Here is a 12,353-nt window from a genome sequence, read left to right as displayed (position 1 = left end):
GATTGCAAAAGTCACACATAAAAAACTCCCATTTGTAATGGAGTCGCCTGGCTTTTGACCAATATGTGTCGATTTCTAAAGGGTAATATTAGTTTCGTTGTCCTAGTGTGGTATTGTCAACTACCTAATTAGTGAAGACACAAGCCATATTGGAATCATTTGTTACCGTTTCTCACAAAGGGAGAGCATCACAAAGTGGTTGCTGTACGTGCACAAGCTAGAGTGAAATAGTGTGATATTGTGTAATATTATAAGTTGATTCTTGGTGAAATGATTCATCATTATGAACTGTGCAACAACGAGAAAATACATGAAAGAAACATTGAATAGAGTCTGTATGTAGCAAAAGAAACATGATTATAAACTTCGTTATTGGTACAATAGATGGAATCAATATACCACTGTATTTTGTGAGTCACGACTAAACGTATTTGTGGAAATATCACTCTTCTGCAACTATTTTGCTGAAAAGTACTGAAATATTTCGTTTATAAACAAATTCTGAAGTTTGACCACACACACACACACTTCAAAAACGGCCACTGGAGAGGACGCCCGGCTCCGCATCTATGTGATGATTTTGGTTTCAGAGCTCGTGTTATCCGTTCGGGAAAATATACACGTATGGTAGAATAATTTCATTTAAGAGTGAATTTAGCATACGTATGAGACCTTCTTCACCATTCGACTTCACAAGTCCTTGCAATATATCACAAGTAACAGGTTGTTATGTACAGCTAAAACAGGAAAAAATTCAAATAGATGTACACAGTCCGCAAGTATCAATAGCGTAAACTCATAACCTATCCAATTGCTTTCTTGAGCGTAGATCCACTTATATTCGGTAGCAGAAAACACAGAAAACCAGTACCTGTAACAAAAATAAAATAAAAACGGTCCATAAAATGCATTGCTATAAAAGAGCATTATCGTTTCTAGATATAAATGTCTGCAAATATAGGATGGTGCAAAAGTCAGTTTGCCGTCCCCTCTCAACAAAAAGATGCTTATATTACGCTATATTTTACAGTCTCTGCTAAGTGATACGGTGGGTCACATTCTCGTTACGCCTTGGGAACAGTACATTCCTTAGTCTTTCCTCTTCAGTTGAAGCTCAAAATATAACTGAGCTTCGCAATTAAACTTGAATTTTGTGTATGGATAAACTGACTTTTTCGCCACCGCGTAAATACATATTGAACATTACGTCAATCTCTGTAAGAGTTACGATGTAATCCGTTTGAAGTTATTTGTAAACGTATTTGATTTTATCATGAATTCCTTTAGACATTATAAACTAAACGTTCTGTAAGCCAGTGGTTTTCAACCTTTTTTAACTGACGACATAATATACTGCACGCTCAAGGCATATCCGCACACTCATTTGATCTTATTTTAATTATAATAACTTAAACCTATAACTTTCAATAAATTAGTGACTCCATCTCTAAACTCGTAGTCGCTAACGCTCTCACTTTCGGTGCGAGCGGTCCTGGGTTCGATTCCCCGTGGGGTAAGTCATTCGAAAAAGAGTAACACGCTTTCTCACTGTCAGGCCAGCCACCCTGAATGAGGTTTTCCTTGGTTTTCCTCACTCACACTAGGCAAATGCCGGGGAGGTACCTAACTTTTAGGTCCCAGGCCGCTTCCTTCCTTCCCTTTCTCCGGATAGTGTTCTCACCGAGGGACGTCATCCCAGAGAACGTGAAGGGCTAAATGGCCTTAGATGCCGAAAGAACACAAATGTAAAATCCTAAAGTCCTAAATCGATCTCTAAACTGGAAGAACAAATGTGGAATATCTGACTCATCATCATTTCGCTGATGACATCATTTTCTTTGCAACTAAGAACACAGAATTGTAAGACATGATGGCATTTTAAAAGTAAAGGAGACCGGATTGATATGAAAAGGACGAAACGAAGGTGTTGTTCAACAACTTCGTAAATACATTAAGGATTGAAGTTGAAAAAGTGGAATTGGAAGTGGATACCTACGTTCTATCTGGAAGAGCAAACATTCTTGGATGGGAATATAGGGAAGAGAGGTAAACAGACGTGTTATGCTAGCCTGTGGCAACATGTTTAAAGAGCAAAATCTTCAGTGAATATATTCTGCCTAGCTCGGAGACGTTGGTACAGTGATATTAATCAGACATTCAACATCTGCCGACAGAGGGCGCAGTGGCTCACTGATAGAGCGTTCACTTCCGGTGCTTGGGGACCCTTGTTTGATCCCGGTTCGCGCCGTGTGGACTTTATGGTGGACAAACAGCGTGGGTTTTCTCGCGGTTCTCCCGTTTCTTCCTACTTTCTTCATTCCACCATTTCATTCATTTCTCATCATCACCGTCTCCTTTAGCCTAACCGGCATAACCGTGGGACGTAAAACTAAAGATTTCATTTCCTTTCGTTTCAACATCTGCCGATTATACAACGACTCACAGGGAGATATATTCTGGAAATCACCCTCAAAGGTAGAAAAAAATATATTAAAGAGATGACAGGGGTGATTGGTATTATCAGGTCAATAACAAAGACAGTGAAGTATTAGGAGTCGAAAATATTGAAAGAAAAAAATGATAATCGATCGACAAAAACGATTTATTAGTAAAGGACAAGAAGCTACCTAACAAAGGTTTAATAAAAAGTTAACTGGTAAACTCAAAAAGCACTACGAAGTAACGTGGTAAAGAATTGTTCAAGGTGATTCTGGAGAAGAGTTGGAGAACCCTTATCCAACAGAGGATTTACTGTTGCAAATTCTAGTTGCTCCTTTCAGGTCTTCACTTACGTTTAACCCTTTTTTTTATTTTAGTTTGCTTACCAAATAACTTACTGTTACATAAATATTAATAGTCAAGTCTAAATAAGTTTACGCTCTGATTCATGGCGGATCTAGAAGATGAAAACTGGGGGGGGGGGCAGCCAGAACCGAGACTATGATTTATTCAAGAGTTTACAATAAACTTTCAAAAAAATATAAGTATTACCTTAAATTATTTTTGTCACTCAATGAGCTGGAGGGCCTAGGCTCCCCCGACCAGGGGCTAGATCCGCAACTGTTCTTGTTCTATTTTTAACTAATTAAATCGAAACAATGCAGCTCTTCAATTGCAAATAAATCGTCAGAATATTTTTAAATCGGCAAATTTCCTGCACACTAGTGACATCTATTGGGGTCAGACATAGACATGCCGGAAGAAATAAGCGTACCCTCGCAGAACTTACCCTGACGAGCTGAGACTTGTATATATTACAATAAAAGTGAGAGAGAGAAATCTTACCAATTAATATCACTCCAACTAAAAGTATTGGTATTTCACAATATTGATCCACAAGCATTCCAAATATTACGATTCCTGTCATCGCTCCAAATCTTCCCATCATTAGAGATAAAGAAATAGCCACAGTTCTGAAAATAAATAAATTAATAAATAAAAAGAAAGCACTAGTTAAAATTTCACTTTAAATAGATAATTCTGACGTACGTATGGGCGTAAAACAAAATAATAATAGTAAACTCGTAACTATTTTAATATAAAATGTATTAATTTATGTGTGTGAAATTTGGGGCTTACATACAAATTCCAATTCTAAAAACTGGTTTTCATAATAAATAATGTTCGTATTTTAAATATAAAACAGAAATTTGAAGAAAAACTCGATTTACTTTTTATTGAAGCAAGGGAATATGCTTCTACCGTTCGATTCAACCGGTATTTGCTCATTTTGTATGTCTCTTTAAAGGTAACTCTCATAACAATATAGTCTATCAGACTATAACGAAACTTGATACTTCCTTGAAAATTTCGAAATAAGATTATTTCATGGAAATGCAACCCAACAAAAATAGAGTGAGATAAATAATCTAGTCGAATGCTGTAAATTTACACATATATAGATGTATACAAAATAATTATCCAGTATACACCACATAAAAAATTAAACAATTTCGATAAGAACATACTGTATATTCTCTTCATCAATTTCAATCACTACCAATGGCTGTAGTTCAAACCAGACAGAATTAAGCAGGCACAGGGAGTAAGTTCTCGCAAACTATCAGGTTTTTCCCATCTAATAATAATTTTCCTCGATAACTAACTAACTAACTAACTCTACGGCTTATGGAACCCGGAGGTTCAATGCCGCGTTCACAAAAGCTCTCCACTGACTTCTATCCTTAGCTAACTACATCCAGTTTCTACTTTGGATTCCAATCTCTGCGAGATCCATTTTAATATTGTCCTCCCATCTGCGCCTAGGTGTTCCTAATGGTCGTTTTCCGATTCGTCTTCCAGTCAAGACTTTGAAAGCGTTTCTACTTTCTTCCATTCTAGCTACATGACCCGCCCACCTAAGCCTCCTAGACTTGACGACCCTAACAATGTTGGGTAAACCATATAAATTATGTAGTTCCTCGTTATGAAGTTTCCGCCATTTCCCATTCCCGTTCCTCTTGGGTCCGAGGGTCCGAATATTCGTCTCAGGATCTTGTTCTCAAATACTTTCAGTCTATGTTCTTCCTTCACAGTAAGTGACCGTGTTTCGCAGAATTTTACCGTTTACGAAAACAATTAGCTTTAAATGCAACACGCATATATTTTCTTTGGGAATTTCCAATTATTGTCACTACATGGAGTTCAGGTAAGTCAAGAACAAGAGGTTGGATTGAGCCCCTTTCCCTCCTCCTTATTGAAAAGAAAATCGCCAAAACTTTTACAAAAGATACATTTCGATTCACAACGGTGTATGCATTATCTTGGTGTTTGTACACAATTTTTAAGGTGTACAAATAAATCAAAAATGATTTTTTCCATTCAACTCTTCTGATATTTTTTTTAAAAAAGTATTTTTTATGAAGAATATATAATTTTGTTGGAACTTGGTTTTGCATTTCTGATGCTTCAAAATCATATCCCCACCCTTGGAATCGAAATGGGTCAGGGAATTAATTTATTCCTTCCTTCGATTACAAAAAGAATGTCTTTTCCGAGATTTTAGTTTTATATGTATAGTTTTTATACTTTATATATATATATATATATATATATATATATATATATATATATATATATATATATATATATATATATATATATATATATATATATTCTGGCGGTACGCAGTGGTACAACGTACCGGTACGTTTTTAATGGGAGCGGAATATTCCCTATTTTTTAAAGGGGTTGACGACAAACTTCGAAAATATCAGATGTTAATATATAGTTTTATTCAAAATTCTGGAGTTTTTATTGTTTCCCTTTTCTTTCTTTTTTTCTTTCAAGAGAAAGAGCTGCAAATCTGTGTTCCTTCTTGAAGTCAATTAATTGCATTCAAGGAGAAGAAATATTTGGGCCTTTTTGTCTCTTGCTCGCTGGCAATTCCGCGCGCCTATCCTTTTATTCATTCCTTTTTCGCACGGTTATACAAACCATGAAGGCTCTGAACCGACCAGATTTTTTTCCTGAAAAACCTGACCCGCACAACGAAATATTCCCAACAAATTCTTAGGAAGAGGATTACGTGAAAACATCCTCCTATATTTTTTTCGCAAACTCTCTCCATTAATTTACTTGAAGTTTGTAGAACATGTTGATAGCACGATTAGTATTGTGAAGAACATTATGTGAACAATGTACTGTATGTGTGTGTCATTGAAATTCAATATTTGTTCAACTGTTGATGTCTTTGGAAAACAACCAATAGCATCTTAGTTTTGCCCGTTTACAAAAACAGAAAAACGCAAGAAAGAAATCACTGAGAAATATTGATTATCATTACGTTTATTGTGTTATAAAATAAAAATTTAAGAATCAGACATTTTTCAAATATCTTTACACATATGCACGTAAGACTCTTCAGTTACAAGATTCAGTGACATGCCACTCGAGATTATTATTATCATTAATAATAATAATAATAATAATAATAATAATGAAAGATATGCATTTTTTATCCAATATGATCCTGAAGACCAGTGTACCGGCACCTTTAGTTTAGAAATGAAACGCTGTGTATATCTATCTATCTATCTATCTATCTATCTATCTATCTATCTATCTATCTATCTATCTATCTATCTATCTATCTATCTATCTATCTATCTATCTAGGGATAGATAGATAGATAGATAGATAGATAGATAGATAGATAGATAGATAGATAGATAGATAGATAGATAGATAGATAGATAGATAGATAGATAGATAGATAGATAGATAGATAGATAGATAGATAGATCGGGGGTGAAATTAGCCAGAGAAGAAAGACTGACGTCACTTTATCTTATGAAAGCATGTTAAATGTTTTTTTTTTTTCTAAACAAAATTATAATTTTTTTTATAAAACTTTCTCCATGGTTTACCAATGGGACCTATTGCTACTTACTTCAACAGATCAAATTCATCCCAGGTTTAAGATCATGTTTCAGGGTAATTTTCGCAAAAAAAATATTTGTTATGAAATAAAACGCTAAGGCAATATATACGACAAATTTAAAATAAATAAATAGAAACTTAGCTTCTCTAAATAGTCTATTTGTGAGTATTCTTTATAAAGAGACACATTGATTTTTTTTCCATTGTGGCACATGTGCGGTCTAGAACTAATAAGGCATCACAGACCTATTATTGCTTAATCCATAGTGCTACTAGAAGCACTCTATTATAAGAAAACATGAATGCTGGTAAGAAATACCCCAACTCTATGTAGTAGTCTAGAGTTTTGTACGTTAGCAGAATTAGCTACTCAAATCCCTCTATTAACTAAAAATGGTCATAGACTGCCAATCAATAAAAGAACTTCCAGTCTGTCAATCCTTCCGGTGTTCGGGTCTAGTGAGGTTTCTACTACCATAACTCATAGTAGAGTAGATTTTGAGTTTAACGTCCCTTTCAGCAGCGAGGACCATAACTCAACTAGGTGGGGTACTAAACCTGTTAAGTTCGGGTAGAGTAGCTAGTCACCTGTCGGTCTAAAAGAGTCATGACAAAGTGGCAAGTAAAAGCTGGAATAGAGGAATAGATTGGAAATTAGGGTTAGAGACACCACATATAGAAGAACTTATCTAGCTATGGCTTCATTTGTATATCTACGGCAATTGATATTCCTCCAAAATAAAGAAATCTGTCTTTCTTAAGTGACAAGGGGTCACTGTGGCACTGTTAAATCGAAAAATATTCAAACATAAAAACAAGCTGGAAAACACTTACCTAAGATTTGTTGGGAATAATTCAACCATCACACATAATATAACATAAATATTTAAACTGAAGAATGCTTGAAATATGCAGGGCAAGATCACATTTTCAATCAAAGATGTCGCAAAGTAAAGCCTCAAAGCACAGATGGCTGTAATTAAGATCCCAGAAACTGGAGAATAAAGAGCAGAGAGAATTAGTAATTCATGATTATTTAAATATTTTTTTTCTAGTGTCTGTTTGAGTATGTCTGGAGTTCAGTGAAATATACTTCAGGACTTACTTATTGACTTTTTCATCTCCCTCAAGTGATGATAAAATTTGGCAATTTTTTGTATTTGCTGGTGACAAAAAAGAAATATTGAATAAAATTTGACATAATTATATGAATAGACAGTACTGAAACAATTGTTAAAATTGCCTTATCGATAAACATTTTCTTCAGTAAAAACAATGTGTGTTGACACTTTAAGATTACGTACTAACATGTTTATTTTAAGCTACTCTAGTCACTAGTGTGCGTACCTTTGGTGTACAGAATGGGGGTTTCAAATCCCAGTAAGGGAACCTTGAAAAATTTGAAAGCAGTATGGTGGATCGGATTCAACTTAAACTGTAAGTCCACATCTTATATAACCTCGGTGTTGAAAGGGCCGCTAAACTTCAATCCAAGCAACAAATCAACAAACGTTAGCTTAACAGGTATTTAAAATAATAAGCATTCCCATTAATTGATGAGTTAACATTGTTTATAAACGTTACTAATACTACTAGTGAACCTGAAAACTAGGCCTGTTCTAAATACCATATATAGTATAATGTCAACTATCCACTGTGGCTTCATCAGACACTATGAAAACACAGGTGGCAACAGATTTAATATATAAGAGACATCGAAAAAGTCCACGAATCCTGACTGGTTACTCAAAGCTACAACTCGCAAATTCAATCCAAACTTGTACCAATCAGGGTTCAGAGATTTTTCGCTGTCTCTTATATATTAAATGTGTTGCCACCTGTGTTTTCATAGTGTCTCATAAAGCCAAGTGTATACTTGGCGAAGCTGTTACACGATAATAATATTTTATAATAAATGTATTGTTCTGCTGAGTGAGTAATTTAAATTAAATTTACAATACATACATCTTGGCCCCAGTCTGTTTTGTGAAAGTTCTGGAAATTTAGTTTAGAAACCTTAGAAAACAACGAAATAAAAAAAAAAAAAGCTTTAGGACAAGATTCACCAAATTTCGAAGAGTGAAAACTCACAATGCATCATATCTGATTTCCTCAAGTCTATTAAATACTATGATGATAAACATCTGCATTTTTATCTTTGTAACAGAAGATAACAGTGTTCATAATACGTAATACAATCATAATTTGTAAGTGTTTACAGCAGCACTCTCATAAACAGAAGCTGTCAAAATAGAGAACAGAATTAGATAGAGAAGTAAAAGAGAGATCCGTAGCTAGAACAGTAAAATAGAGGAATCAATATAATTGTTTTGCGGAAAAGAGCTTTTTGAGTTTACCTTATAGGCATATTCATAGTTTCTACGTACACAAATGTATTATTGCGGGATACCATTTTCCCTGAATACCTGCCTGCAAAGAGAAGGATCAGGTCATGAATTGCCATAGCCAAAGAAGCATTCAACAACAAAAGATCACTCTTAACTAGCAGGATCAATATTGGACTTCCGAAGAAGCTAATCAAGTGCTATATATAAAGCATTGAACTGTATGATTCAGAGAATTCGACAATACAGAAGTTAGAGAAGAAATGTGGAGAGAGTTTCGAAATGTGGTGTTGGAGGAAGACGGAAAGATAAAATGGACAGAGAGAGCAACAAACGAAAATGTTTTTTTAAAACGGATAGGAGAGAAGAGAACATTTCTAGCCCGTATCCTTCGTAGAAAGGCCAATTGGATGAGACACATCTTGCGAAGAAATTGTGTTCTTTATACTGCCATAGAAGGAAAGATGGAAGGAAAGCGAGGAATAGGAAGAAGAAGAATACTACTAATCGATGATTTAAGAAACAGAAGAACATTTTGGGAGTTAAAAGAGGAAGCTGAAGAACGAAAAACGTGAAAGAAACAGGCCAAAATCTAAATTTAAAAAAAAAAATAGTCATTAGTCCCAGGACCTGCCCAACAGCAGAATACTTAATAATAATAATAAAGAGCAGAATTTGAAAAACATTGAACAATTAACACAATGTGATTTAATGTGATTTTAACCGATTCTAACATTTGAAAATTAATTCCATAATGAATATGTAATTCTATCATGTAATATATGTTATTCTTCAACAGAAGACAAAGCCATCTGAAACTTTCATGACGGAAGAAAGGAAATGAGCGAGTAGCCAGATGAGTACATAAAATGAAATGCTGTTTCCAACAAAACACTCAAAATTTCCGCAAACAATAAATGAATATATATGTTGTTCTTTCATTGTTGCAAGAGATCGTTTCACCAAAAATTGTTGAAACAGAGAAATAAAGAGAAAGCGATCAATTAAAAAAGAAAGAAAAACTTACCTGTCTTAGAAACAATCAAATTTGAAAAAAAAGTGTTCGAAAAAGTGCCTTTTAAAGACTTTGAATACACGTTCGACCATTTGTGTTCTTTGCCGTTTTGGCTAATCTAAAATAAACATTTGTATTCTTTATTTTTTCAGTTTTGAGTAATCTAAATCAAGCGTTTGTATTGTTTAGTTCAGTTTTGGCTAATCTGAATCAAACATTTGTATTCTTTGTCCAGTTTTGGCTAATTAAAAAGAACTTTTTTGTATTATTTGCCCAGTTTTGGCTAATTGAAAATAAGTATTTGTATTATTTGTCCAGTTTTGGCTAATTGAAAAGAAGTATTTGTATTTTTTGCCCGGTTTTGGCTAATTGAAAAGAAGTATTTGTATTCTTTGCCCGGTTTTGGCTAATTGAAAAGAAGCATTTGTATTCTTTGTCCAGTTTTGGTTAATCTAAAACAAGCATATTTTTACATATTTAGCTGTGTTCTCTACTATGTAACCTATTAACGACTGAGTATGAAGTCATTAGTACTAAAAAGGGAAATTATGCCTAAATTCTACAATAGAAATATTATAGTTATCATCTCCGGCGAAAGAATAGAGTGCAACATATTCAGTTTTTATACTTATGTTTTATTTTAATTTCAAATTAACTCTGGGTTCCTGCAGTAAAATATTTAAAATACAATTATTAATATTTTGCATTAAAATGTGCTTACATTTCATTCATCCGTGTGATTGACGATCTGTTTTTTTTTTTTTTTTTTTTAAGGGAAAAAGCCACGAAAGTCACCAAGAGGGAATTGCCACGTCACAGAATTACTACGACTACTTGGCTAAGAAAGAATTTTAAAGATTGCAATCGTTAAGAAAGTCAGTAAGGAATTCGACCATCTAGAAACAATTTACCCTCTTACCTAGGAAAAATCTTGTTCCAAGCATGCTGACACAAAGAACAAACCAAAGACTGACAGGCAGACTGGATAAGCCAACGTAGAATGAGTTCATGAAAACAGAGTCGTCAACTGCTCCATCACAGATATTATCAGCAGAACCAGAAGTAACGTTTGCTACCACAACTGAAACCATATCACACACTGAGGCTGTTTCGTTAGGGTATATTTCATAAAACTTCTGTATTCTATCAAATATATCCGGGAACCAAAATGTCAAGGAGTATCCACTAGAAAAGACAAAATAGAAATAAATTATAAGGAAGTATTTGTTTATCCTTTGTTATAGTAAATGGGGGATAAAAAGAATACAATTGAGAGTACTTTAAAGAATTCATAATAAGGGCATGGACAAAAGTTAACCCACAAAGAAAAAAAGGACAAAACTATCAGGCAGATGTGTTTATTTATTGCAAATTCCAACGCAGTGATGGAGACTTAACAAATCATGTTACTTGCTACCAGTGGCATATTTACAATTTTGTTTTGGGGGGAGCTTTACCAACTTTCGGGGGGGGGCTTTGCCTGAAAATGTGAAAATTCAGCAAGATACTTCATATACTTTACTAAGTAAGTAAGATTTCGGGGGGCTTAATCCCGGAAGTCCCACCTAAATATGCCACTGCTTGCTACAATCTGTATGAAGTCCGTATTTTTCAATTTGTCTTAATTTGTGTCGTAACCTTTTCAGTATACTTTAGAAGGGTCTGAAGTCTAAGCTCCGTAACTTGGTCTTAATGTCACAGACGAGCTGTTTTGCCGTTTTGGTTTCCCATACATTAATATAACGTCCGCAGCCGGCAGAGATCAGAAATGCTCTACAGGGCGTGCCTGTGGGACATATGGCGAATTCGCATCCCGTAGTACTAAAGGTATTAAATGCACTGTCAACCAATCAGTTGCTTTCCTGGCATAATAACTGGTTGCGAAGTCTGGCGAAAATACATAGTTATTACCATAATGATGTCTGTTAATGAATTAAAGCAACTTTGGTGAACATCTCTTGGTATACATGCCAACTGTGATTGCTGGGCCATTAACTGTATTGATGAATAGTTGGGTACATACATTGGTAACATGGATGCCCATATCAGTGCTTTCTTCTGAAATTATTCCTTGTTTTTTGTAGCATACAGTAACTGAAGTCGCCATAATATCAGAAGTTTAAAATCTGTTGTTTAATGGCATTGTATCTCTGGGAAATGAAAAATATTTTTCATCGTCCATGATGATCATTGTGTCAGGATGCAAAAGTTCCTAAACTTGCTTACTGTTGTAACGAGTTGCTTCTCTGTACACACTTGGGCGCACTTGGGTACACACTTGGGCGTTTTACAACGCTAGTTAGATTATCACGATTGTGTGCCAATGGTTTCAACGAATTCTGCCTCATGGGTATCGAAAATTTGTTGTTACGATGGCTGCTATAGAGAAAAGTAGAGGAATATTAACGCTTCAAAATACATATTTCAGTTACTGTGAATCTTAACTTCACTTTTGACTTATTATGAATCCTAACTGTAGTTTTTGATTTACCGTCAGACTGTGCAATATTTCGAACAATGTATTTCAATGTAATGGTCAAATTTGGATATTGGCGATACTGATTTCCAATATGCAAATTCGGATATTCGATACCCCTAATTTCCCTTCTATT

General features: G+C 34.6%; 1 protein-coding gene across 1 annotated transcript; it reads right to left on the bottom strand.

Annotated features, from left to right (window-relative positions):
* Positions 1-803: 803 nt before the first annotated feature.
* LOC145679604 (synaptic vesicle glycoprotein 2B-like) lies at positions 804-12,089 on the bottom strand. The gene is made up of 5 exons (XM_081750181.1): positions 11,968-12,089; positions 10,661-10,926; positions 7,216-7,375; positions 3,286-3,413; positions 804-871 (listed from the first exon to the last, which is right to left on the bottom strand). The coding sequence occupies exons 1-5, from the start codon at positions 12,087-12,089 to the stop codon at positions 804-806; spliced, it is 744 nt and encodes a 247-aa protein (XP_081606307.1).
* Between the last annotated feature and the right edge of the window lie 264 nt (positions 12,090-12,353).

The sequence above is a fragment of the Thermobia domestica genome, chromosome 2 (genome assembly GCF_964235325.1).
Source record: "Thermobia domestica chromosome 2, izTheDome1.hap1.1, whole genome shotgun sequence".
NCBI lineage: Eukaryota > Metazoa > Arthropoda > Insecta > Zygentoma > Lepismatidae > Thermobia > Thermobia domestica.
This window is presented reverse-complemented; position numbering and strand designations above follow the sequence as displayed.